Here is a 27,042-nt window from a genome sequence, read left to right as displayed (position 1 = left end):
CAGCCATTCCCACTCCATATGACGTGGTAAGAGTTCATCTGAAGGAAACAGTCGCAGAGCACAGGTCCTGCTCCTAGGCTTTCACTGGGTCAATTCACTTATTCCTCACAGCCAGCTGTGAGTTGGGCATCACTACTACCATCCGCATCTCACAGAGGGGCTGACCCAGACACAGAGAAGTCAAATATGCCTTTCTGGTCACATCCCTGCCCAGGGATGAAGTGGGGCACCATCCTAGGCAGCCTGGGGCCAGAGTCTGAGCCCTTTTGCCCCGCTGAGTGAGAGTTATGTGTCTAAGCACCTTCTACGTGCTCAGAACCCTCCCGCATGCCACTGTTCCAGAAATTTGAAAGGAAGGCAACACGGATAAAAATACAAGAGGAGCGAGAATATCAAAGATGACAGGCTCTTTTCCACGCTGCCTTCCCCAGATCAGTCTTGGGGTGGGTGTTCTTCCTGTATTTGTCCCCTCTGACTTTTGTCCCCTCTTTCCCATCCTTCTGGAAACCCTCCCCTTGTCCCCAAAGAACCCGAGCTCTCTTGAACAGAATCGCATTATTACCCAAGACTCATTGGTTTGGGCTGCCGGATGTGGGGCGGGCACCTAGAGGATGAAGCTGGGGCAATGGAGACAGATGGAGACCGGAGGGAGATTCGATTACCTGCTTCTCCCCAAAGCTGATCCGCCTGGTAACTATGTTAGGGCACATTATTGATAGGCTTCCTCTTGGTTGCTGCTTGAAATTTGGTTTGTCTGTGGCTTCTTATATCCACTGCTGCTCAGAGATGGATGAGCCGGGGCTGAGCTCGGAAGTTGCAGGAGGAGAGAGAAGGGAGGTGGCAGAAGATGAGTGCTGTGCAGACAGTTGGGGAGCAGGGGGTCAGCTAGGTCAAGTCAGCTCAGAACAAGGGACATCTGGTGAGACGGGGGAGGGAAGACGGGGCTGGAAGGTGGAACATGGGGGCATCCTGAGAAGGATGGTTTACGTACGGGCAGTAATAGGGAGCTATGGTAGGTACTGAAGCCAGGGAAGTGACTGAAGCTAGGTGAGGAGGGTTTTGGAGACGAGGAGGAAAGGAGTGTGGCAAAAATCAGAGGAGACAGACTTCTTTGGTGGTGCAGTGGGTAGGAATCCACCTGCCAATGCAGGGAACACGGGTTCAATCCCTGGGGTGGGAAGCTTCCACATGCTTGAAGCAATTAAGCTGAGAGCCGCAATTGCTGAGCCCGTATCCCACAACAAGAGAAGACACCAGAATACGAAGCCTGTGCTGGACCACAACGAAGAGTAGACCCCACTCACCACAACTAGAGAAAACCCACACATAACAGTGAAGACCCAGCGCAGCCGAAAATTTTAAAAAGGTCAGACAAGAGAAGGATGGTGGGCATCTCTTGACCGTCCCTTGAAGGAGAGCAGAGGATGGAAACAGGGGTCCTCACCCCTGGTGAGTTGGGGGAGGGAAGGGAACTCACTAGGTTCCGACAGAGGCAAAATATCAACAGAAATGTGGCAGACATGACAGACACTGCTCTAGACCCGCACCTGTGTTAGCTGTCACTCAGTCCCCGAAGGAGGTCTGCAAGGCATCCTGTGTCAATGCGGAAGTGGAGGCCTGGGAAGAGTGAGTCATTGCCGGGCTCCCTCAGTAGGGAGGAGGTCCAGCCCGGCCTGTCTGATACCAGTGCCATGTTCCTATCTGATGCCAGGGCCATGATCCTATCTGATGTCGATGCCATGTTCCTCACTGAATCGTTCAGCCTTCCAGGGCTCAGGATACACCTGTTCTTCCCCACCCTCCCTTGCACTTGCGCTCATAACAACAATGGTAACAGTCAACTAGCCTCTGCTTACAGATGCCACATCTTGTACACGTCCTCTCCAGTCACGGTTGGACTTGATGACCCTCATTTGACAAGTGAGGAAGTGAAGCTGGGGGAGGTCTATGGCCTGACCAGACCGCATAGCAGGTTCAAGCTGCCTGGTCCCCTTCACCTCACCATGCCCCATTTCCGGTCTCTGGCTCCTGAATTCCTGGATTCCACTTTCTGTAATCCTGGGATTAGTAAGGAGGGGGAATTGACAGAGCAGCTCAGAACGAGATGCTCTGCATGGAAACTTCTCTGAGCATCCTCAGGCCTTACTCCTGCCCGCCCTATCTCTCTTTACATCCCAGACTTCCATCTCTCCTAGCCTCAGCCTTGGGGGTTGGGGGACAGGGACTGTGTGGCAGGGCTGGGGAGGGTCTGGGGCCCATGGGCACGAGGGGGTGGTGCGGCCAGGCTGCAGCCCTGGGCTTCCCATCCCTGGTTGTACCAGGGAGGGGTGTGGTGAGTTGGGGGAGGGGAGGGGGCCCTAGAGAGTGGGAGCATGTCTCTACAGGAAGCCAGGAGTCTCAGAGGAGGACCAAGAATGACTGGGCCTCAGCCCAGTCCTAATCCCTCTGTACACACTCCCTTCCCTAAGGATTTTCCTTCAAAAAAATCTGTTTAATTTTCCCAGCTCGGAGACAATGAGTGGAAGGTTTGGGGTGGAGTGAGGACGAGTGATGGGGAGGCCAGTGGAGCAAATGGAAAAGCCAGTTTCTGATGCACCTCCTCCCCCAAGAAGAAACCAGGAATGCCAGCCGTCTGACTACAGACAGCAGAGCTCCTGACCGGCCATCTGATCAAAAAGTTTGGCTGCTGAGTGTCTCTGCTAGTTTATTTTGTTGTTCACATGTGTTCTCAGAATAGGAGACCCCAAAGACAGAAACTGCATGTGTCCAGCACAGGAAATCTCATATTGGTTTCCGTAATTATTGTGGTGGGGTGGACAGTGGCGGTGGTGGTCACCGGGGTGGAGGCCATGGTGGGTGTGATGACGGTGGCCGTGCGGTGGTGATGGGGGTGGTCATGATCACAGAAACCCTGAAATCATGACGGGGGTGGGTGGGGAGGGGGCTGAAGGGTGAGCTTTGTGACCTGACACATCTGGGTCCCATCCCTGTCTCAGTTTCCTCTAGCGGTCACTTGGGAAGTAAAGCCTCTCTGAATCTCACTTTCTTCATTGGGAAAATGGGAATCATTAGAGCTATTGGTGAAGTTCAGGGGCCCATGGGGTGGGCGCTGACTCCCTCCATTCTGCTCCATCTCTGAGGGTTCTCTCGTCCCTCTGTCTCCCTTGGCTCCTTCCCTTCTGCCCACAAACTTCCTCCAGTAGTTCCCACTGGCTCTTCCCTTAATCACCACCTCAATTCCTTCCTTCAGAGCCCCACACATTCTAAAAAAGAAGTTTGCACACATCGCTGCTTCTTCCTGGCCTCCCACTCACTCCCCAACCCCTTCTTAGCAGCCTCCGGTTCCCGACACTGTCGACGGAAATTGCTCTCGGAATGAGGAGAGTCCTCTTCTACGCCTCAGCCTCAAAGTCTTGGAGGAAATTGACCCTACAATCCTCAAGGCTTTGAGAGAGTCTCTTCCCAGGATGGCCTCTCCCTCCTCCTCACCACCTGGCACATGTTCTGCCTCCCTCTGTCCCCAATGACCAGTGCTCTGATGGCATCTCCTGGCTTTGTACATGTTTCTCCGGCGTTGCCTGGTATGAGTCCAACCTGTGCACAAACAGCTCCCAAGTCCATGTCTCTGTTCTACAAGATCGCCCGGTTAGAACCCCACTTCTGGCCACTGTCTAGGCTTCCTCTGCTGGGTTCCCTCCAACCCAGTAAAGGAAGGCATCCAGTGCCAAACTCACTGTGTTCTCCCCAGGTCTACCTGCCCTCTCCCCTTCCTATCACCCTCATCCTTTCCTATAAATTTCCATCCACCCACCAGTCCTGTCAATTTCCCCCAGTCATGGTTCTTTTAAAATGAACAGGGAATTTAATTTTATTTTCAAAACATTTAGACTTTGTTCAAAACATAAACTCAACATTTAACTTTGCCCTTTGAAAGTTTACAATCCTGATTAGCCAACCCTCTTTGGTATTAAAGTCAATGCATTATATAAATCCCAGATCTTTTTTTTTTTTAACTCAGAAACATAAACTCTGCTGTGACAATCCGTAACATGCTAATCTGTGTTGTGCAAACTGTTGGCTTAAAAAAACACACAACTTTTTAATGCTGTTGCAAATGTCTCAGAAGTTTCCTATACATCATGGTGCTTGATTTCAGAAACAGGAGACTGGGAAATGTGGATTAACCTTACTGCTGAAGGTAATTAGAGAAGAAAGAAACATATATAAATGTAATATATATATATATATATAAATGTATGTATATATGGGCTTCCCTCATAGCTCAGTTGGTAAAGAATCTGCCTGCAATGCAGGAGACCTGGGTTCGATTCTTGGGTTGGGAAGATCACCTGGAGAAGGAAATGGCAATCCACTCCAGTATTCTTGCCTGGAGAATCCCATGGATAGAGGAGCCTGGCGGTCTACAGTCCATGCGGTTGCAAGAGTCGGACACAACTTAGCAACTAAACCACCACATAGATATATACACATGGGTATATATATATGAAAACACAAGACAACAACAGACTGTTTAAAGCATCTAAGTGCTAGTAAGATCAATAAGGCCATAGAGAATTATTGGGCTGAGATGTGGAGATGAGGGGGTATTCCTGGTTTCAGAAATGCTTTTCCTTTGGGAAGGAAGGAAACATCTAAGATGCTGCAAGGTTGATCAATGCTTTTGAGTGCATCCTGAGCGGTAAGAAACAGGCCTATCAAGAGAAGTATTTGGGGACCCCTCCTTGCTTTGAATGGGGACCCTAAATGGCTGGATCTGAGGAGGTAGGATGAGCTGGGAGTAGTCAACTTCTAACAAGGGTTGCAGCTCAGCTCAGACTCATTCTAGTTCCTGAAATTGGATTAAGGTGATCCAGGACTGCCAGTGCCTTCCGGCTCTTGTAAATCCTCTCTGGAAGAAGTTATCATCCTGGGGTTAGATAATTTCTACAAATGATTTTGCAATGACAATGTCCAGGGCATACACACACAAAACAAAATCTCACAAAAAACAAAAAAAACCAAGACTCCTCTCAAAACCTAAAAACTGAAAATGAGACACATGATGAAACAATACAAACAAATATATAGTATATAAGAAAAACATATATAACAACCTCTCTAGATGTTGGAGTTAGCATGCAGATTTAAAATAAAAAAATAAAGGGAATTCCCTGATGGTCCAGTAGCTAGGTCTTGGGGCTTTCACTGCTGGGGCCCAAGTTCAAAACTTCGTAGAGGAGCTCAGATCATGCAAACCCCATGGTGTGGCAAAAAAAAAAAAAAAAAAAAATGCTTAGCATGATTGAGGAGATAAGACATAATTAAGAATTTGGCAGATTGGCAAGGATGTGGAGAAAAGGGAACCCTTGGCAAACTTGGTGGGAATGTAAATTGGTATAGCCATTGTGGAAAACAGCATGGACACATTTCAAAAAATTAAAAATAAGACTACTATATTATCCAGCAATTCCACTCATGAATATTTATCTGAAGAAAACAAAACACTGATTAGAAAGATATATGCACCCTTATGATCATTGCAACATTATTTACAATAGCCAAGATATGGAAGCAACTCAAGGGCCTGTTAGTAGATGAATGGGTAAAGAAAATGTGAGAGAGATATATAAAATGGAATATTACTCAGCTATTAAAAAGAATAAAATCTGGCCATTTGTGACACCATGGATGGACCTAGAGTACATTATGCTCAGTGAAATAAGTCAGACAAAGACAAATACTGCATGATTTCACTAGTGGAATCTACAAAATTTAACAAATGAACAAATAAAACAAGCCAGAACTAGTTATAGATACAGAGAACAAAGAGGCCAGAGGTGAGGGGATAGGGAAGGAAATAACAGCTGAGGGGGATTAAGACGTACAAACGTCCAGATGCAAAATAAATGAATTATGGGTAAATGCACAGTGTGGGGAATATAGTCAATATCCATGTAATATTTTTGTATGATGATGTGTCATAACTAAACGTACCATGGTGATCATTTTGAAATGTATAGAAATACCAAATCGTTATGTTGTGTAACAGGAGCTAACTTAGTGTTGTAGGTCAATTATACTTCAAAAGCAAACAAACTTATAGAAAAAGAGATCAGATTTGTGGTTAACAGAGGCAGGGAGTGGGGGTAGGTGGATTTTGATGTAGGCAGTCAAAAGGTACAAACTTTTAGTTATAAAACAAAGAAGTATTAGGGATATAATGTATAACTTGATAAATGTATAAAATTAACACTGCTATGTGTTATACATGAAAGTTGTTAAAAGAGTAAATGCTGAGAATTTATATCACAAGAAAAAATTTTTTTTCTGTTCTGTTAATTTTGCATTCATATGAGATGATGGATGTTCAGCAAACTTATTAAGATAATCATTTCATGATTTATGTAAGTCAACTCATTATGCTTTACACTTTAAACGTACACAGTGCTGCATGTCAATTATATCTCAATAAAACTGGGAAAAAAAAAGAATTTCGGCAGAGAATTGAAACTATTTTTTTTCAAAATGGAAATTCTAAAACTGATACTGAGAATTCAAAGGATAGGTTTAACAGCATACTAGACACAGCTGATAAAGAATTAGTTACTTAGAAGTTAGATGAGAAAAAATATCCAGAATGCAGCATGGGAAGGTAAAAGGATAGAAAATATAGACGACAGTCTATTAGACTACAAGAAACAGTGAAAAAGCTCAAGAGACTGGGATAGAAGCAAGATATGAAGGGATAATGGCTGAGATCTTTCAAAAACTGATAAAAGACACCAGTCCATTTATGCAGTACGCTCTGAGAGCCTAAATCAGGATAAGCAGAAGGAATATATAACTATGGCTATATGAGTAAAATGAAAGTACATTTTTATTATTGCTGCTCCTGCTGCTAAGTCGCTTCAGTCGTGTCCAACTCTGTGCAACCCCATAGATGGCAGCCCACCAGGCTCCCCCGTCCCTGGGATTCTGCAGGCAAGAATACTGGAGTGGGTTGTCATTTCCTTCTCCAGTGCATGAAAGGAAAAAGTGAAAGTGAAGTCGCTCAGTCATGTCTGACTCTTAGCGACCCCATGGACTGTAGCCTACGAGGCTCCTCCGTCCATGGGATTTTCCAGGCAAGAATACTGGAGTGGGTTGCCATTGCCTTATCCTTTTATTATTAGATAAAACTAAAAGCTGAAGATCAAAGATAAGGGGAAGATCTTAAAAATAGAGAAAAGCAGTGCTCGCTTCGGCAGCACATATACTAAAATTGGAACAATACAGAGAATATTAGCATGGTCTCTGTGCAAGGATGACACACAAATTCATGAAACCTTCCATATTTTTACAACCCAGCAATCCCACTCCTAGGCATATACCCTGAGGAAACCAAAATTGAAAGAGACACATGTATCCCATTGTTCATTGCAGCACTATTTACAATAGTTAGAACATGGAAGCAACCTAGATGTCCATCGATAGATGAATGGATAAAGAAGTTGTGGTACATATACACAATGGAATATTACTCAGCCATAAAAAGGAACACATTTGAGTCAGTTCTAATGAGGTGGATGAACTTAGAACCTATTATACAGAGTGAAGTGAGTCAGAAAGAGAAAGATAAATACCATATTCTAACACATACATACAGAATCTAGAAAAATGGTACTGAAGAATTTATTTACAGAGCAACAATGGAGAAACAGACATAGAGAATAGACTTATGGACATGGGGAGAGGGGAGGAGAGGGTGAGATGTATGGAAAGAGTAACATGGAAACTTACATAACCATATGTAAAATAGATAGCCAATGGGAATTTGCTGTATGGCTCAGGAAACTCAAACAGGGGCTCTGTATCAAGCTAGGAGAGTGGGGTGGGGAGGGAGATGGGAGGGAGTTTCAAAAGGGAGGGGATATATGTATACCTATGGCTGATTCATGTTGAGGTTTGACAGAAAACAGCAAAATTCTGAAAAGCAATTACCCTTCAATAAAAAATAAATTAATTTAAAAAAAAAACAGAGAAAAGCAGAGATTACCTTCAAAGGGATAACAGATTGGATATACAACTGATTTCTTAATGGAAAAGAGTGGAGGCCAAAAGACAGTGGGATTCTTCAGAGGGCTGACGGAAAATAACCACCAACTTATTTTTCAATACCCAGAAAAAAAATTCAAGTAAATAAGAAATAAATACATTTCAGTCTAATAAAAATCACAAGCATTAGTCACCAGTGGGCCCACATTAATAGAATATTTTCAGGCAGAAGAAAATAATCCCAAATGGGAGGTCAGAGATGCAGAAAGGAATTAAGACCAATGAAAACAGCAAATATGAGAGTAAATATAAAATAATACTGGTTGTATAGAAAAATAATATGATAGTGTTTGTGGGGAGTTAAAGCCCCAAGGTCTTTGCCTATATTTTAAGGGAAGAGAGTAAAAGAATCAGTTAATATTAGGATTTGTGAAGAATGCATGCTGTAATCTCTGAGTAACTACTAAGACATTGTAAAGGAGTAAATAACTTTACAAAATAATAGAGGAAAGTAACTGAATGAAATAACAGATGCAAAGAAAGGAGAGAAAAAGAAACATAGAGTGGATAGAACATATGGAAGGCAAGATAAAAAAAGAAAAAATAGATCTTAAACCTAAATATAAAGATAATTTTATTATATATAAAATCTTCCTATTAAAAGGCAAAGACTTTCAGACTTATTTTGTATAAGAACAAAATTCAACTATACACTGCTTACACAGAGTTACCTGAAATACAGACAAAGAAGAAGGATGAGAAAAGGTATAACGTACAACACTAACAAAAGCAAAAGGCTAGTGTAACTATGTCAAAATAAGACTAGATTTTAAAGCATTACTAGGTATAAAGAGTTACTTCATATGATATAAAGCTGAATTCACTGTTGTTGTTGTTTAGTCACTAAGTCACATCCAACTCTTTTGCAACTAGGAAGGTATAATAACTCTACATTTGTACGCACTTGATAACTTGGCATCGAAACATAAAGTGAAAATTGATAGAACCAATTATTATACTTCAGACTCCTTCTCTGCCTTCCTGGGGTCACAGAAGCTAAGCACTTCAGCAGTCAATGTCCTCTCTCAGAAATATCCTACCTAGGACTTGCTTGGTGGTTAAGACTCTGAACTTTTAATGCAGGGAGGTGTGGGTTCGATCCTTGGTGGAGAAATTAAGACCCCACATGCCTGCTGCATGATGCAGCCAAAAAAAAAAAAAAAAGAAAGAAAGAAAGAAATATTCTACCTAGTTCACTTATGGAGTTACTTTTAGACAGGGAACCCTCTTGGCTAACTCATCTCACTTGTATGTAAAGAATGTGTGTTGCAGATAGAATCAATGCCTTGCCCTATCTTACAGGTACTCGCCGTTTTCCCACAGAGGTACCTGGTAGCTTCCAACTGCAAGCACCTGAGACTATACCTGAGGACTTTTTCTGGCTGTAAAGCCTGCTCCTGCATGTGGAGCATTCCAAAAGTGCCAAAGAGTTAATGCTCCCAGGAGCAACCCCTCAAACAATGACTGGTGTGAGTCAGTGGATAAATACTCCCAGTTCCTTTGCCCTTTAAGGATTAACTCAGAAGTGTGTTCTCTAGGTCTCCCAGAGATTTCCAGCAAGACTGATCTTCAGTTGCTCACAGGGGTAACTGGCTTGATGTAACACATATTTTTCTTTTGCTATCCTCCTTTTCCTGCCTGATTTCCCCATTCACCTACTGTTTATCTTTGAGATCATCTCCCAAATGAACTATTTTCAAATCCTTAAGTCTTCTTCCTCTTTTTTTTTTTTTTTTTGCTACTGTGAGTGGCATGTGGGATCTTAGTTTACTGACCAGAGATCAAACCCGTGCCCCCTGCAGTGGAAGCACGGACTCCTAACCACAGGACCACTAGAGAATTCTCTCAAGTCCTTTTTCTAGGATCTACTTCCAAGGGAATCCAAACTCAGATAATATCTCTGGTTTTAATGCTAAGGACATGGCCAATCCCCGCAATGTGGCTTGGCTCTGAGGTGGTCTCTATTCTCTCACCCCATCCCCTTGATCCTGTTCTCATCCATGACATCATGCGTGCCTTTCTTAAGGAATGTTCAGACCGCAGTTTCCTGCCCCTATAATTTCCCTCCTATTGCTTCTCCATAGGCAGGCTCAGGAAACTTTCTATGAAGCAGAGAGCTCACCACTGCCCACCTTCTATTCTATATCTTCAGTGGCTTCCTGTTGCTATAGCAGAAAATCCTAACCTGCAACTGACAAGCAAAGTTCTCTGTGCTCTAGTCTCAATTCACCCTTCAACCCCTCCACATTCTCCACTGCCTTCTCCCCAAAGTCTGTGCTCATTTCTCATTGACCTTCCCTCCTGGGCACCCGTCCTCATGTCCCATCATTTCCTATTATGCTCTCCCCAACTTTCAGAAGTCACAGGTTCATGGAAGTGTAAGTGTTAGTCCCTCAGTCATGTCTGACTCTTTGTGATCACATGGACTGTAGTTCGCCAGGCTCCTCTCTCCATGGAATTCTCCAGGCAAGGATACTGGATTGGGTAGCCATTCCCTTTCTCCAGGGGATCTTTCTGACCCAGGGATTGAACCCAGATCTCCTGCATTGCAGACTCTTAACTGTCTGAGCCACCAGTCCATGAGCCAACTTCTAAGCCTCTGCTCAAATGACACTTCTGTGAAGCCTTTGCATTAGTCTCACTTTAGTCTTTGACTCTCCCATAGTGCCTCAAACTTGGTGACTGCTGGTGGAATATTGAATAGATGACATTGATATTCCCAAGAGGGAGAACTCCTGGGTTCCCCTCATTGGACTGCCTATAAGATAAATGTGCATGTAATCTTGGGCCAGTCCCTTATCCTCCGTGGCTCTTAGTTACTACAACTACACAGTTAAGCACTTTCGACTAGAATCAGTGTTTATCCAATGAAGGAAGGGATGCAATTTTCACTGTGTAGATTGCCTTGTGCACTGTGGGACATTTAGCATCTCTATCCCACAGCACCCAATGCTGAAACACCCCTAATAATTGTTACAGTGAAAAATACTATTATGTTTTTGAATACTCTAGAGCATCTCCACCAGGCCGGGTGATTCCTTAGGATCTTCTCAGCTCAGATACTCTCTGGTTGCTGTGAAGAGATCTCGGTAGCCCAGAACCATGCAGAGGTCTGGGCAGTGGGTCAATGATGGGGAAAAAGCTGGAACCAGACTGGAGACAATGCTCAGGCCATGTCCTGGCACCTGAGGACAGAACTGGGGTCCAGCATTCCAGCCTTCAAAGGGGCACAAGCTCTTGCCGGCTCGGGCTGGCCTCCCAATCTGAGGGGTTTCAGTCTTCCCTGATGGGCGGGCATCCAGACAGTAGGTGATTCTCCCAATAAAGAATGGGTCACCCACAGGACTCTATGGGGCTGGCAGGGCCAGGACTTGGTTTGGACTTGGCTGACATCATGGGCTATCAGTGGACCTGGAACAGCAAGTGAAAAAGTTAGTGTTCTTACACAGGCCATCATAGGAGGTTGGGTGGGGTGAATGGGGGACAGCTGTGATTTGGGGAGTAGGAGAGGGCTAGAGACCGACCATTCGCCACGCAGGCAGTAACTATGGCTGTAATAGCAGCACTCCTACTGGGGGACGCTGCAGACACACTGAATTGTCTCGACTGGATGGTGGGGGTGGGGTGGAGGCAGAGAAAGGTTGCTGTGTTAGTGGGAGATGAGAGGTGGCAAGGATGGCTGGGACGGCTGCAAGAAAGCCTTTCCTCAGATGGAGTGTGTGGCTGGGATTCCGGGGAGAGTTGCCCAATGTTGAGAGTTCAGGGTGAGTTTTCAGGAGGTTCTGGGAATGGCTCCATTCATTGATTCACCGAGTTATCCATTCAACAAGCATCTCTGGGGCTGGAATGAGACCACCCCAACCTCATACATGTTCTGGGATCATAGTTCATCTGGTGTGAGGTGTCAGGGCTTTGGTGACTGATAAAGGAAGAACGTGGAAGGAGAAGAATTTGTCAATATTTATCCAACTGGGACCAGACGAGAGTGCTCTGAACCGAGATGACTGGCCTCAAGAGGGTGAGGGAGGAGGAGATCTGGAAAGGTACCACGGCCCCCGATCTCATGCACACAACCATCACAGCCTCTAACTATTTTGCAGAGGAAAGGAGGCCCATTCTTGAGTTCAAAAGGGCATTGCTTTGGGCTCACCCAGCTTGAACAGTCCTGAGAATCTCCAGCTGCCCCTGGTTGTGAGGTCTGCAATCTTTACATCTCAGGGTGTGGCTGCCAGAGTGGGAGGCAGCCACTGTGGCCACCACGGTCCTTCTGAGAGCAACCCCTGTCCCCACGGTAACACATCCATCAGTTTGCTGCAAGTCTTTCGACACAGCCAGCCTCCTGGGATCTGCTCACTCTTGGGCCAACTGATAAAACCAAGATTTTGGACTTTCCACACTAAGGACCAATTCTCGGTGACTCCACTAGGCACCCAGGAAAGTTAGCTAATATTTTCTGAGTACTTGTTTTGTGCCTGACACTGCACTCAGCAATTCAGAGATGTTAACTCAATCAATCTTCACATTAACCTGGGAGTAGGTATCATTGTTAGATCTATTTTACAGATGGGAAAACAGCTATGGAGAGACTGGGTAACTTGCCTATAGTCTCCCAGGTGATAACTGGCAAACTGGGGCTCAAATCCAGTCATGCTGGCTCCAGAGGCTCCAGAAGACTGGTGACGGGCGGCCTGAAGCAGACTGCACTCCCACCCCATCCGCCCAAAGTTTAGAATGGCCGGATTGGGATCCCCAAAGCCTGCAGTCAATTTCTGGTCATACCACCAATTAGCTCTGTGACCTGAAACACGTCACTCACTCTCTCTGAATCCCCATTTTCTCCCTGGTTGAATGAAGGGGTTGAACTGTATGATCTGGAGCTCGGTTCCAGCTCTGACATTCTAAGAGGTTTCATCAGGCTAAAATAAGCAGCAGGAGGCACGTTGCGGTTGGGAAAGGGCAGCCTGGGATGTGCGTGCGTGGAGGCCGGGAGGCTGCCGTGGTGAGGGGGTGTAGAGGGCTAATTGTCAGAGCATGAGCTCAGCTGGGGGTCACTTTCTCCGTTTCATGCCCACAGCTGGCAGTGAGTCACTGACGGGTCATCAGCCTCGACAGGGCTGCCAGAGACAGGGCAGACGCCGCACATAGATGAAAGACCCGTCCAACCTGGTCCCAGCCTCAGGGGTCCCAGGGGGCTGCATGCTCTTCCCATTTCCTGTCTAGCTGCTCCTGCACCCTGCTAGGAGGTGCTCCGTCTCTGTCTCCCTGAGCAGAGCACCCCTTCCCATCCCAGCTTTGCCAGCCCCGGCGTTGGGTGCCTCCTGTGTGGCAGGGATGGGATAGTGGCAGGTAACACATGGTCTTTGCCCATAGAGGTGGAAGGTGCATTCAGGCCCGGGCTGGTCACATGTTTCAGGCTTCTGAACTTGCCAGGGTAGGGGACTCAGAGCCAAGATGCTGCCCCCTGCCCACTCCCAGGCTCTGCAGACCAGGTCATTGGCTAGGTGTCAGGTTCCTCCTCCCCAACCCCACACTCCACTCTGAGGAGGAAGCTGTTGGAGGGGCCCTCGACCTCAGGATAAGACCCCTGTCGAGGGGTCATCCTCTGGAAAAGTGGCCCAAAGTGGGTTCCGGATGGTGGCCTCCTTGGGAAAGCTGGGAGATGAGGAGTCAGGGGTCAGCTGCTCCCAAGACGCCTCTCTCCCGGCCCCACCGTATCATTTAGCACCACACGTACGGCACTGCTGGAAGGAGTAAAAGTGTACTTTCTTCCACACCTATCTGTGCCTCCCACAGCCCCTGGTCAATACAGACCAGCTGCACGTGTGTTTGTGTGCGTGGCAGGCACTTGCCTGTCTGCGTGTGAGGAGTGTGTGAGCCTGTGTGAGTTGTCCTTGTCATTGGCTGGCACCACTCTTTGCCATTAGTAACATTGTCACTCACGGGAGCCAGGTCATCAGAGCCTGGGAAGAGGCCCCATCCAACCAGCCTTGCCCAACAGCCACAACCCGTGGCCCATTTGCCCCCCTGCCTCCCTCCCTGCACGCGGGCTCCTCATTCACCAGCCCACTCCCTCACATTGCTGATCAGGCAGCCAGGCAGAACACCCTCCTCAGTCTTTTACTCTGCCCACAGCATCTGTGCCACTGGTGCCACCCTCTGGCTCCCTCCCCACCTCCTCACTTCCCCTGTCATCCCCTCCTCATCTGTTCAGACTTAGCATAGACACAGACTCCTCCTACAGGAAGCCCTCCCAGATCTTCCTCTGTGCTCTCAGACTGTAGAATCTAAGACGGCACAGCTCATGTGGAATTTATTATAGGGTTTTTAGAGACTAAAACTCAATACATCTTTTTAAATGAATGATCTCTGTGGGCTTCGTATTTTTTATCTCTAAAATGAAAATAATACTATTTGACACAAGGGTTCTGAAGAGGGAAGTAGATGATGAATGTGAATTTCCTGTCACTGTGCCGGACATTTTACAGATGCTCTTCATGTCCCTGCCCTTGAACGTTTATGGGTACAAGTTCTTTTCTGTTTAAAAATATCACACATTTTCAAGTCCTTTGGCCCCAAAGCACAGCTGGCTTCTTGCAGCTCAGGTCTCTACTGGAATGTCACCTCCTCATGGAGACATTCTTTTGATGACTCTATCTAAACAGCCTCACCCACCCAGCACTCTCTGTCCCCATGGTTGTCTCCTCTCGACCTGAACTTGATTCCTTTGTGACTTGTTGAGCTGTCACTCACTCCCTAAAACATGTGCACCACGAGGGCAAAGACCTAGGCTGACTCTTCTGTTCCTGGAACCCACAGTGTCCAGAGCCATGCCTGGCACATAGCGGCGATCCTGGAGTTTCCAGGGCTCAGGCTGCGAAGTCTCTAGGGGACAAATGCCAGTGTGTGTGTGTGTAGTTGGGATATAGGATGGGGAGGTAGCTCGGAGGTGGCTCTGACCCATCCCCCATCATAAATCCCATGGAGGTGGACTTGGGGAGACTTCTGTGTTCCCCCCACGTGCTCTCTGGGGGAAATCAGGACCATGGACCCTCCAGGATACCCCACCACCTGGGGTGTCAGGGAGGGGGCAGCACCTTCTTTGCCTGGTGGCCCCTGAGCACAGTCCATCTGCCAACAAGGAAGGACTGAGCTGCTTCTACTGTTTCCCCACTTTGCAGGGACCCTCCCCACTGCCCTAAGCCGGGGCCCCAGGCCCAGGCCTGCCTCTTTTCAGTGCCATTTTCTTCCCTGTGTGATATCTGCTCATCTCCTCATTCTCCTGTCACCAGAGTCTGACAGGTCTGCTCCCCACTGCATTCTTTCTGGTCACCAAATCCTCACACTTCCAGCTTTGGGGGTGCTGGGAGGCTCCCTGTGTCTCCTGTAGTGGGGAATGCTACCCCACTGGGGCTCCCTGGGGCTCAGCCCCCACCTTCCCACTCTGCCCCTCATCCTGGGCCTGGCAAGAAGGATTCCAGAGAAAGGCTGCCAGAGGCTTCCCCCTCCCCCTGTACCTGCTGCCCCTCCTGCTTGGGAGGGCACTCAGTCCCTACCAGTCTCCTTCTCCCCTCAGCTGAGGGGGCCCAGCACCAGACAAGCCTTCTTGACTCTGGCTCAGAGGGTTGCATGTACCCAGCTTTGGACCTAGGCCCTTGCCCAGCCTCAGTGGTGTTACCTGGTGTCACAAGGACTCCCCCTACTGGCTCTGCCCCCACCCCAGAACCCCACCCTGTGACCTCTCAGCCCTGCTCCCTACACCGGGGCGGCCCCTAGTCCCAGCCTCATCCCCAGTTCTGGAGCTCCCAGATGTGGCAGGGCCCCAGAATGTTTGCTCAGGGGATTTCAGGATTCAGAGGTTTGTGAAGGGTGCTCTGTGGAGTGCCCTGGAGCCATTCTGCATGCACGCGTGTGTGTGTGTATGCACACGTGCGTGTGCACATGTGTGTGATGGATTGAACCCTGGGGCTCTGGACCCCCACTCCTGTTTTGACCATAGAACTCCAAACTTTTTCGATGTTACCAGTGGAGACTCCACATAAGTTACTATTTAAGTAATAGGATCCATTATTTTTTAAAAAGAAAGGTTCGAAAACCATGAAACCTAGAGCAGACTCATTTTAGGTATGGGGAAACTGAGGCCCAGGGAGCAAAGAACTTCTCAAGGTCACAATGGAGTCAGCGGCAGGGCTGGTACCATATCAGGCTGCCTGGCTCAGAGGCTGGTGTTTTTGCCAAGACCAGGCCGAAATGTCCCTCTCAGGAGGTGGCAGGTGGGGGCTGAGTGCCAGGAAGGCCTCGTCCAGGGAAGCGCGTTAAGGTCACAGCCTCCCCACCCCTCGGGCCCCTTGTGAGGTGCCTGGGAGAACAGTTGCCTTGGAAAGGTCGCTCAGTTCTGAACTGGAGGCTTAAGGTCTGGGAGCGGAAAGGGGCAGGATGAGAAAGAGTGGCGTGGGGGCCGACACAGGGATTCATCTTCTGGGTCAGTCATGCCCTGTCCCTAAATTAAAACACCACTAATAAATCACTTCTTATCTAAAAAAAAAACACCACCAAATGCCCTCCTGTCATTCTGAGACCCTTCTCCACTCCCTACCCCCCACCCCACGGTGGTCACTCTGACAGTCCTCCTCAGGAAGATGAAGGCACCCCCCGCCACAGTGCCTGTCCCAGTGGAAGCCGCCCCTCGCCCCAAGCACCTGACTTCCAGGCAGAGGAAGCCGGGGGCAGGCATAGAGGGGGCTGGGTGGCACTGAGGTGATGACTTCAGGGCTGGGAAGGCTGTGAAGCAGGGGGCTGGCATTTCCATTGGAGTCCTGTGGAACCTCCCCCTACTGGCAACAGCAGGAATGGCACTGTAGGGGGGCTCTGCGGCACCCCCGTGTCTCTTCCCAGTGGACGATGGGCACCTGGGAAAATGCTGTTGAATGAATAGTTGCGTTCATCCTCCTCCTCTAGCCCCTCACAATCACCAGTCTCGGCTCCCCCGCCATCCCCAACACCCCTGTCCTTTAGAGACTACAAGGACTGAGTTATTCTTAGTAGGTTTCATTCATCAAAGCATGACAAACGGTGTCCTGGGAGGAATGCCTGGGAGCAGCTGAGAGCCAGAGGGGTTGGGTGGGGTGCAAAAGCCTCATCTGAGGGGAGAATCCAATGCCTTCAAAGAGCTCTAGACTGAGGGGAGACATGGCTCTGCCCTCAGGGAGCTCCCTATGATAGAGGATGCTACTCCCACACCCATTCATTTAGCCTTCAGTGAGATCCCAGTCTGAGTCAATATCTTGCCGTCAAGGAGCCTGTAGTCTGATGGCAGAAAAATACCATGTCACCCTTGCTGGAAAAGATGTGGCGCATACCCAGGGCAGAGATTGATATGCAAGATGAAAAAAGGGGCTGCCAGAGGGGTTCTCAGAAATATAGGCAGTCACCACCTGTGGGGAGCCTAACGAGGGGGCTGGAGGGACACTCATCTCGGCATGCTTACGGAGAAGCATGCAAAAACTACAAAGGGGCAGCAATGCAGACTGAGATCCCAGAAAATGAGGGAAAAGGTGAAGGCTCAGGCCAGGTGGGCTGATCTAAGCCAAGATCTCAAATGCCTTTGGGGACTTAGTCTGGCCACACTTGTCTTTGCCAATGAGGAGGGCAGCCTGCACTGTCATAGGATCTTACATTCAACATAAAAACCACATACACACTGAAGGCCAAAAAAAATCTCACTGAAGGTTAAACTTGGCCCAAGGCCATGAGTTTGCAACCCCTGGGCATCAGGAAAGATTTTCTGATAGAAGAGAGGTTTGAGCCTGGTTTGGATAAAGAGGCTGACAGCCAAGTTGCTCCCCTCAAGTCCTGGCCATCAGGCTTGGGTTCTGTGTCTTCTGGGCCTCCTCCCACCCTTCCTGGGATGGGAGACTTGAGCCACTCCTCACCAGCTCACTTGCAACCAACAGGCCACAGCTGGTCCGCTGCCAGCACTCCCAGTCTGTGATGGGGGTATCACCTTTCTTCAGCAGGAATGTAATTCCCCTGTTAGGAGAAGGAGCCTGTCCGACTCTTTAAGTGAGCTAATCTGGAAGTTCTGGCTGGGTGGCCTTTCCTAAGGGCCTTACTTCTCTGAGCCTCGTGTGCAAAATGGAGTACCATTGCCCGGGTGCCGTACCCACCCCCGCCCCAAACAGTTAACTTTCCAATGGACCTCAATGGAGAGAGTCCTGCCCCATTCCCCACTCTCCCAGTCCCTTGCAGCAGAGATCTCAAAGACTGTAGCCTTACAGAAGGGGAGGGGCCACTTCAGGCCTGAGGTCAGGTCTCCAAGTCCTGCACTTCCCCACTCCCCATCCGAGATGGGGTCTCCTAGCTCTCTCTTGGGACCAAGGGTGCAGCCCGGAGGGCGGCAGGAGGCTGCGGGAGGGGCCGAGGCGAGCGCTCCTGGGGACAGGGGACGAGGGACAGGGGACAGGTGACGGCGGTGTTCCAGGACCAGGGAGGGACGGCCTAATTATGGCGCGTTGGCCCAATGCCACCGAGAGCCGCGGAAGAGAGTGGCGGTGAGTAATTAGAGCGCATTAGCAGTGCCCCCGAAATACTATAATTTCTCCGCGCGCTACGGGTGTGTTGGAGGAGATGAAGCGATGTGGGATCGGCTCTGAGTCAGACTCGCGGAAGCCCGGGTGGGGACTCAGGGGACGGCAGAGGCTGCGGAGAAGGAACTCCTGCCCGGGGAGGCGCCGGCACTTTCCCCGGGCGAGGAGTCACCTGTCCCGGGGCTGCTCGCGGAGCTTCCCCACTTCCGAAGACACAGTGGGCGGGGTCTGGGGGCGGGGCAGCGAGGGGCGGGGCCAGAGCCTCGTCCGGCCTCCAGGGGGCGCTCCTAGGTCCTGCGGCTCTTTCCCCAGCTTCGAGTCCGGTCCCCTGCACCCAGCCATGTGGCAGGCTCCCTGCGCGCAGGTGGACTGAAGGAGATACTGATGCATCGCGCGAGGCAAAGGCCCCCTGAATTCGGCCAGAGGCGGGCCAGTGAGAGGAAAAAAAAGTCAGAAATATCAGGAAGGCAGTGGGAGAAGGGAGTTGAGGACGTGTGTTCCAGCAGAGCCCTGAAATCAATTCTAGGGGAGCCAGAGGGGAGCGAGCAGGGGGCTGAGGCTGGGAGGGGAGTTTATTTATTAGCCAGATTAGCCAGTATTAATGGGGGAGCGGTGGTGGCCGGCGGCGGCCGGGGACATAGCTGGCATAGCTGGCATAGCGGCGGGGCCTCCCGCGGCGCGGGGCTCAGGCGGCTTCAAAGGGGCTTAAAGAGGCCCGTGGTGGCACTGCCACGGCCCCGCGGGGGAGGGCGTGGGCGCGGGCGCCGGGGGAGAAGGCTGCCATTGTGCACCGAGGGATTAGGGATCTGGCCTGGAAGGAATTTTAAACTGCTGCGAGCCGGCGCCCCAGGACTCACCTCCTTCACTGCTCCAGGAGCAGGAAGCACGCTCAGATGTTTACATGCATTTCCATGTCTGGGTGTGTGTGGGGGGGTGTCCTCCTGCCCTCGGACTGGAGGCATCTGGGGTTGTCAGCTTTGGCAAATAACAATACAGGACGTCCAGTTATATTTGAATTGGAAATAAACAGTGAATACTTTTTTAAAGTATAAGTATACCCCATGTGTGATATGGGATATACTTATACTAAACATTCGTTGTTTATCTGAAATTCAGATTTAACTGGACATCTTTTTTTTAAATATCTTGTATTTGTATTTCTAGCAGCCTTAGAATCACCGGAATGTCTAGTCTGTGTCTGCTATAGATTGAGGGCTACCTAAAAATTCAGTGGGGCTGTGTCTCTCTACCCTGGGATGGTACGTTTCCTGAAGCCAGATGCTGTGTTTCACCTTTCTGAATGGAGTGTATTTCCATCACAGTAGAAGCTTCCTGGGGACAGAGGCTGAATTTCAGATTGGAGCTTTGAGGTCACCATTTGTGCCTTTATCCCACTGCAGGTTCCTGAGGAGGGGTCTTCGTGCCTCCTGGAGAGCAAGTCTCATCTCCTTTTCTCCTCCCAGCACGTGGAGGCCCCTCCCCCTACTGGTGTAGCGTCCTGCCTACAGGGGGCGCTGGGGGCCCAGAGGACTGAACTGCAGCTGGATGGGTCCTGTTTCTTGGCACTCAGGGTTGCAGGTTCTCTAGAGCTGAACGACCTGGGGACTTGGAGGGTGGGTCCTCATTCTGTGTGGCTCTCGAACTTGTCCTGACCCCCCTGCCTCAGCAGAAGCTGTGCCCAGCGTGTGGGAGAATCTCCAAGTCTGGTTACCCACAGATTTCTGCCAGGAAGGGGTAGTGTGGCCCTCAGTGCAGAATGGCCCTGCACCGCTCCTCTCTCCCCGTAACCACTGCCGCCAAGCCTCTGTAGTCCATCAGCCTCACAAACCCCACCACCCAGGCTTTGCCTGTGCTGTCCTCTGTAGCAGCACCCTCTCTTCTTGTCCTAGGGGATGGCTGACAGCTCACCACACCTCCTGGATGCTCTGGCCTTCAGCAGGGTAGGTATGGCCATGTAGGATGCTTGTGCCTGGCGGTCTTGTGGTGAAGAGACCTCTATCTCCGTCCTCACCAACCTGGGCCACAGGGGCCAGGGAGAGGACAAAGGTGGGGATAGGGACAGATGGGAAGGTGGGGGGACTGTAGGTGGAGGAGAAACAAGAGGACGCTTCTGCCACCCTCTCCTCCCCGTCCACCCCCACTGTCGCCCCTTCCCAAGTCCCCTTGTCCCCCAGGGGCCTCTGAACTCTTTTCCCTTGAAGCTCAGGGAAGCCCGGGAGAAGCCGTTTCCCACGGTCACAGCCTCAGCTACCCCCCCACCCCACCCCCTGCTCCTTTGGCCGCAGCCACCTCAGCCTCTGCAGAGCACAGCCTGGCCTGCTCCGTCCCTGCAGGGCCCCCTCCTTGATCCCGGGAGCCTGCTTCTGAGAGTGGCATCATCACCCCACTCCTCAGGCCGCCCAGTCATCAGGTCAGCAATTAGCTACTTCCTCCCGGCTGCATGAGGCCACCTAGCGTCACAGCCCCTCCCCCTGCCAGCCGGCGGCAGGAGTGCTGGGGGGTGCCCCTCACACTTTGTAGTCTGTGCCAAGTCCTGGCACGACCTTCTGCCGCCCCCCACCTCACCCCTGCCCCTCACCACAGTCTTCCGAGCGCTGGGCTACTGAGCCTTTCATCTGGGGAGCCCGGAGCTCCCTGCGCTCCTGGGGACGGGAGAAGCCATGCTGCGGTCTCCCTCTGCCCCCACCCCACCCCACCCCACCCCACCCCACCCTGAGTCGCCCCATCCCATTGGGTGAGAGGACGGCCGCTGTCTGGGTGGGGTGATGCCTGCTCAAGGGCACCGCAGCCCTGAGTTCCTGAGTGAGCGGGTCTGGGCCTGAGACTCAGGTGTGCCTGTACCCAGTCACAGGCAGTTTCCATCAGGCTCTCACCTGAGCTGGGGACTCTGCCGAGGATGGTGGCGGTGACCTGGTAAGGGGGAAGCGGTGGGGTGGCACCCTGTGGACACCCACACATGTGGGGGGCAGGCTCTTCTGAACCCCCACAGTGGCTCACACACCTGCACCAGGGCACACTCACAGATCCAGCCTGCAGCCATGCACTCGGGTGTCCCAGGCAGGCAAACCCACTCGGAGGTACGCCGCACACCCCCTTCTCCTATGGGCACACAAACCAACCGACATCCTCACAGACAACAAGCTCACCACCACACCAAAAAGAAAACCGGGACCCTACAGAGGAGCCCAGAAGGGTGGGATGAGAGACCACCACCAGTCCCTTTCCCTCCACGGATCCTACCCCATGGGCCCGGGGTCTTCCTGGGGAAGGGTGGGAAGGGAATGTAGTGGGCAAGTGGGTGCAGCTGTGGTCTGAGTCTGGAGGTGGGGGCCGGGGATGGATTTCCAGAGAGAATAAGAAAGTTCCAACAAATGTAAACAAATGTGTGGCAGCTTAGGCAGATTGTCTAACTCCCGGGGGCCTCAGCGATTGCATCTGTAAGATGGGGATAATGAGGACCCTGTTTGGTAGGGAGTTTTAAAGGAGGTGACTGGCTCAGAGAAGACCCCCCAGCCCACATAACTGTTGAGGAGACCCTCCCAATGTCCTGTCTCTGGGTGGTGGGTTTGCCTACCAGAGCTACCCTGGGGAGAGAAGCAGCCTTCATCCAGGGCCTTACCTGACCATGTGCTCACCGCTGGCTTTCTCCACTTCCTGGGGTCCAGCCCTGGTCAGGTGTTGGGGCTGATGGGGCGCTGCTCCGGATTGGCCTGAGGGCAGGGCCTGGGAGGGGGTGACCGACTGCCCCGCCTCTACTTGACTGGCCCAACAGGTAGCTGAGTGCTGGCTTCCAGCCCAGGGAGGGGATGAATCAGCCAGCACCACCCCATCCAGGCAAATGGGGTGCTGGGACGGGAGCTTGGGTGGAGGGGCCTTCTAGGAACGTTCCTGGAAGAGGACCTGGGAACCACGCTGCTGCCTGGAGCCACCGTCTCGGCCTCCTGGGCTGTACCCAGCTCAGCAAACACCCTTGTCCTTGCTTCTCACAGCCAGTCTTCCACCCTCTTGACTCGTGGGGCCACCCCAGCTGGGAGCAGGGAGCCAGGCCTGCGGCCATCTCGCTACCTTGCCACGTTTCTCAGCCCTTCCAGAAGGTTGTCCAAGCCATGGACACAGGGCACACATACATACATGCTCTTGTACTTGTGTCCACAGTCACATAAGTACAACCAGACAAGTTTCCACAAGCACTCACACATACATACTCTCACTCTTCCCTCACACTTATGCACACCCACATTGACACACAATTTCACACACACACTCATGTACACCACACAGAAACTTGCAGAGTCATAATCACCATTGTGGGTTGAATTGTCCCCCTAAAAGATGTGTTGACATCTTAGTCCCCAGTCCCTTCAAAGGTGACTTTAGTTGGAAACAGAGTCTTTGTAGATGTAATCAAGATGAGATTTGACTGGATAAGGGTGGGCCCCTAATTCAATGACTGGTGTCCTTTTAGGAGAGATTTGTATACACAGAAATATGGAGACCCACAGGGAAGAAGGTCACATGATGTTGGAGGCAGAGATTGTAGTGATGCAGCTCCAAGTCAAGGAACACCAAGGACTGTCTGCACCCACCAGAAGCCCAGAGAGAGGCACTGAACAGACTCTTCCTAGAGTCTCCAGAAGTCACCCGCCCTGCAAGCATGGTGATTTTGGACTGTGACTTCTTTTATTTTTTTATTTTGGCTGCACTGAGCAGCTTGGGGGATCTTCGTTCCCCAACCGAGGATTGAACCCAAGCCCTTGGCAGTGAGAGTATCAAGTCCTAACCACTGGGCCACCAGGGAATTCCCTGGCCTTCTTAATTATGAGAGAATAAATCTCTGCTGTTTTAAGCCACCAAGTCTGTGGTAGTTTGTTATGGCTGCCCTAGGAAATGAACACAATCATGCATACACGCACACTCACACACTCACGGTGGCTCTAGACGCAGGGACAAGGTGGGTGGAATCCCGGTTGGAGGCTGCTCTGTCTCTGTTCTCCTTCCCCTGTGGTTGGTCCAGTGGATGCAAAAAAGTTCATGATGCCAGGCAAGAGATCAATAATTTTTCATCCCTCCTTCCCTCCCTGGAGTTCTTAACAAGGCATCCCCTTTAAAATCTGTTCTCAAGAATGGGCAGCTATGGTTATGTGCACCAAAAGACGTGTCTAAGGAAGCTGTGGTTGCTTTTATGTTATGAATTAAAAATCGGAAACAACCAAACGTCCATCCACAGAACAGATCAATCAGTTGCGGCAATAGCTAGTCAGTGGGAGGCTACTCAGCTATGAAAAAGAAAGAGCTAGTGTACTGGAGAAGGCAATGGCAACCCACTCCAGTACTCTTGCCTGGAAAATCCCATGGATGGAGGAGCCTTGTAGGCTGCAGTCCGTGGGGTCGCGAAGAGTCAGACATGACTGAGCGACTTCACTTTCACTTTTCACTTTCCTGCATTGGAGAAGGAAATGGCAACCCACTTCAGTGTTCTTGCCTGGAGAATCCCAGGGATGGCGGAGCCTGGTGGGCTGCCATCTATGGGGTCACACAGAGTCAGACATGACTGAAGCAACTTAGCAGCAGCAGTGTTGCAGAAACAACATGGATGACCCCCACAGACCTCATGTCCAATAAATTGGGCCAGACACAAAGAGTGAATGCCCCAGGAGTCCTTTCACATGAGGTTCAAGAACAGACAAAGCCAATCTGTGGTGAAACAAGTCAGAGAGTGGTCACTTGTCACTTGGGGGGACGATATTGACTGGGAGGGGCTTGAGGGAGCCTCCTGGGGGGCTGAAATAGTCTGTGCTGGATCTGGGTGGTAGTGACATGGGCATACACTCATGCATAAGTTCACCAAGCGATACCCTTTAGATTTGCCAACTTGAGGCATGAATCTTATACCTCAATAAAAAAAGTAAATTAAAAAAACTGGGTTGGGACTTCCCTGGTGGTCCAGTGGCTAAGACTCCGCACTCCCAATGCAGGGGGCCAGGTCAGGTCAGGTCAGGGAACTAGATCCCACAGGCTGCAACTAAGAGTTTGCAGACTGCAACTAAAAGAAAAATATCCCTCCTACCGCAACTAAAGAACCCACATGCCACAACGAAGACTGAAGACCTCGCTCGCATGCCGAAACTAAGACCCAGTGCAGCCAAATAAATAATTTTTTTTTTGAACTGGGTTTCCGGGAAGTCAATGAACAGAAGTCATTGCATCGGATAGCATCTTCTGGGGTGAGTGCATGCAGAACCTGCCTTGTCCCCCTGTAGCACTGCTGGCCTTGCGCCTGGGATCCCTTGTGTGGCTGACTTACCAGGATATGACTATAAACATTGAGCCTGGGGAGGCCCTGGGGTATCTCGACAGCCCAGACCCTCCGTAGCTGACCCATCTCTGGGTGGGAATGGGTATGCAGAGATCCCACTGCAATCTGTTTCTCAGATTAAAGACCAAATGTTGTGATTTCTTCTACAAAAATACCACATTGACGAAGAAGAGCTATCTTTTCATGTAGCTTTTGCTCTATGCCAGGCAAATACAAAGTATCTTTGGTGCGGGTGGCAGTGTTGTCATTTCACAGACAAGAAAACTGAGGCTCCGAGATGTTGAGCACTTTCCCAAGGTCACACAGGAAGCATGATAGCTCCATCAGACTCGGGCTCCCTGGGGGCGAGACTGTGTCGCCATCAGTGTGGGCTCGGGGGGTCTTTACAAAGGAGGGCTTTAGGGGAGGAACTTGCCTTGAACCTGACCCACAGCACACGCAGTGCTCTCCTAGAGTGGCGGGAAGGGGCTGCTGACCCGGCCCTTCTGTTTCTCCTCACCCTGGCTCTTACCTCTCAGCTCAGAGCTCTGCCCTTAGGGGTGCCAGAAGTGGGGGATCATGGATCAGGGGGTGAAGGAGGAAGTAGGAGAGGGCATGGATCAGAAGGGCCTGTTCCTTTGGCAACTGTCCCAGAGTCAGTGCTAGAGTTCCCCATCCCTCCCCCGCTTCCTGGCATGGCCCACTGGGAGGAGTCAGGACCACCCAGCTGAGCTGGTCAGAGCCAGGCAGAATGGCCAGCCGGACCCTGCTCCTTGCCAGGAGGACCGGTTGGGAGAGGGGCGTCATTTAAGGATGTGCAGAAGGGCAGGATGCAGGGCGGCCCCCAGCACCACCCAGGACCTGCGCTTCTCACCCGCCCACGCTTTGCCAGCAGGAGCTGGGTCATATGATGTTGAGGAGGAGGCAGGTGTAATAGGAGCCGACATCCTCCTGGCCTGCCCTGTGACTATATTAAGGTCTGTACCTGGTTTCTCCTCTGCCCTGCCCCTAGGACTTCCCCTCCTCCCCCAGAGATCCTGCGTTGCAGATTAAGGAGTCATCCCTCCCCTCCATCCCATTGACCTGGGAAAGGGGCAGGAGCCTAATGAGGTCACTGCCAGTGGGTGGGGAAGTGGAGGCAGTAAATTTAGGTCTTAGGTGCTAATGAGCTGTAGGTGGGATCCACTTAGGGGGAGGTGGCCTGTTCCCAAGGCCTTAGCACTCCTCACACTCAGTCTTCCGCCCCTGCCGCCCACACCCATCACCCAGGGCTCACAAGGGCACACACAGAACCCCCTCAGTGAGACACAGTTCATATGCTTCCAGGCCAGCCACGTGTAGCCTTGCACGTGTGTACCCCTGGGAGCCCATTACCACCCTTATAACCCTGATCAGCTGCTTACGTCTGCATACCCAACCGGGCACGTAGGCACCCATGTGTGCCTGCAGTCCCGTGTGATCAAGCGTGCACCCCTCACCTCTGTTCACCATTTCTCCGAAGCCCCCAGAGTCTGTGGCTGAAGCAGAGGAGCCCTGGGGCTGTGAGGATGTGGGGAGTGCAGTCTGGGGGTGCAGGGCATTTGTACCCCAAGCCTAGAACTAAAGCCTAAGTCTGCCTACACCCACAGTGGGCCTCACCACCCCTGGAGTGAGAGGCCAGAAACCCCAGGAAGCCCTGACTTCTGTCCAGGGAGAGGGCAGAGGGCAGAGGGCAGGGCAGGGATTATTAATAAACTCGCTCCTGACTGGGAAGGCCTGTGCAGAGACCCAGCCTCAAGCCAATCGGAACAGAACTTTCCAGGAATGCCACCCCAAAGCAAGCCTTCCTCTGACTCCAGGATTATTTCCCAGCCCTGACTTCATCCTTCTGGTGTGTGTGGGGCTCCCGCCAGGCTCCCCTGGCTCTGCTTGCTGTCGCCTGGCAGCTGACATCTGCCTTGGCTGCCACCAGGGGAGGTCACAGCATGTGGGTGATGGGCCTGGGATTAGACTGGCTTCCTCTGCACCCAGTCCTGCTCCTCCCTGCTCCCCCAAACTGAGGCCCGCCAAGGCCTCTGTGTGGGGAGCACA

General features: G+C 50.8%; 1 protein-coding gene and 1 non-coding gene across 2 annotated transcripts; one reads left to right on the top strand and one right to left on the bottom strand.

Moving 5' to 3' along the window:
* The first annotated feature begins 7,231 nt into the window (after window positions 1-7,231).
* Window positions 7,232-7,338, top strand: LOC145519242 (U6 spliceosomal RNA). Its single transcript, XR_014063659.1, has one exon. It is a non-coding gene; the product is annotated as a U6 spliceosomal RNA (small nuclear RNA).
* An 11,250-nt stretch (window positions 7,339-18,588) lies between these two features.
* LOC145519016 (uncharacterized protein LINC03040-like) lies at window positions 18,589-21,056 on the bottom strand. The gene is given in 5 exon segments (XM_081524265.1): window positions 18,589-18,738; window positions 18,741-18,839; window positions 18,841-19,086; window positions 20,591-20,692; window positions 20,937-21,056. Coding segments are annotated over 5 exon segments (717 nt in total).
* Between the last annotated feature and the right edge of the window lie 5,986 nt (window positions 21,057-27,042).

Source organism: Giraffa tippelskirchi, chromosome 8 (assembly GCF_054371585.1).
Source record: "Giraffa tippelskirchi isolate mGirTip1 chromosome 8, T2T-mGirTip1v1.2.pri, whole genome shotgun sequence".
In the NCBI taxonomy this organism is placed as follows: domain Eukaryota; kingdom Metazoa; phylum Chordata; class Mammalia; order Artiodactyla; family Giraffidae; genus Giraffa; species Giraffa tippelskirchi.
This window is presented reverse-complemented; position numbering and strand designations above follow the sequence as displayed.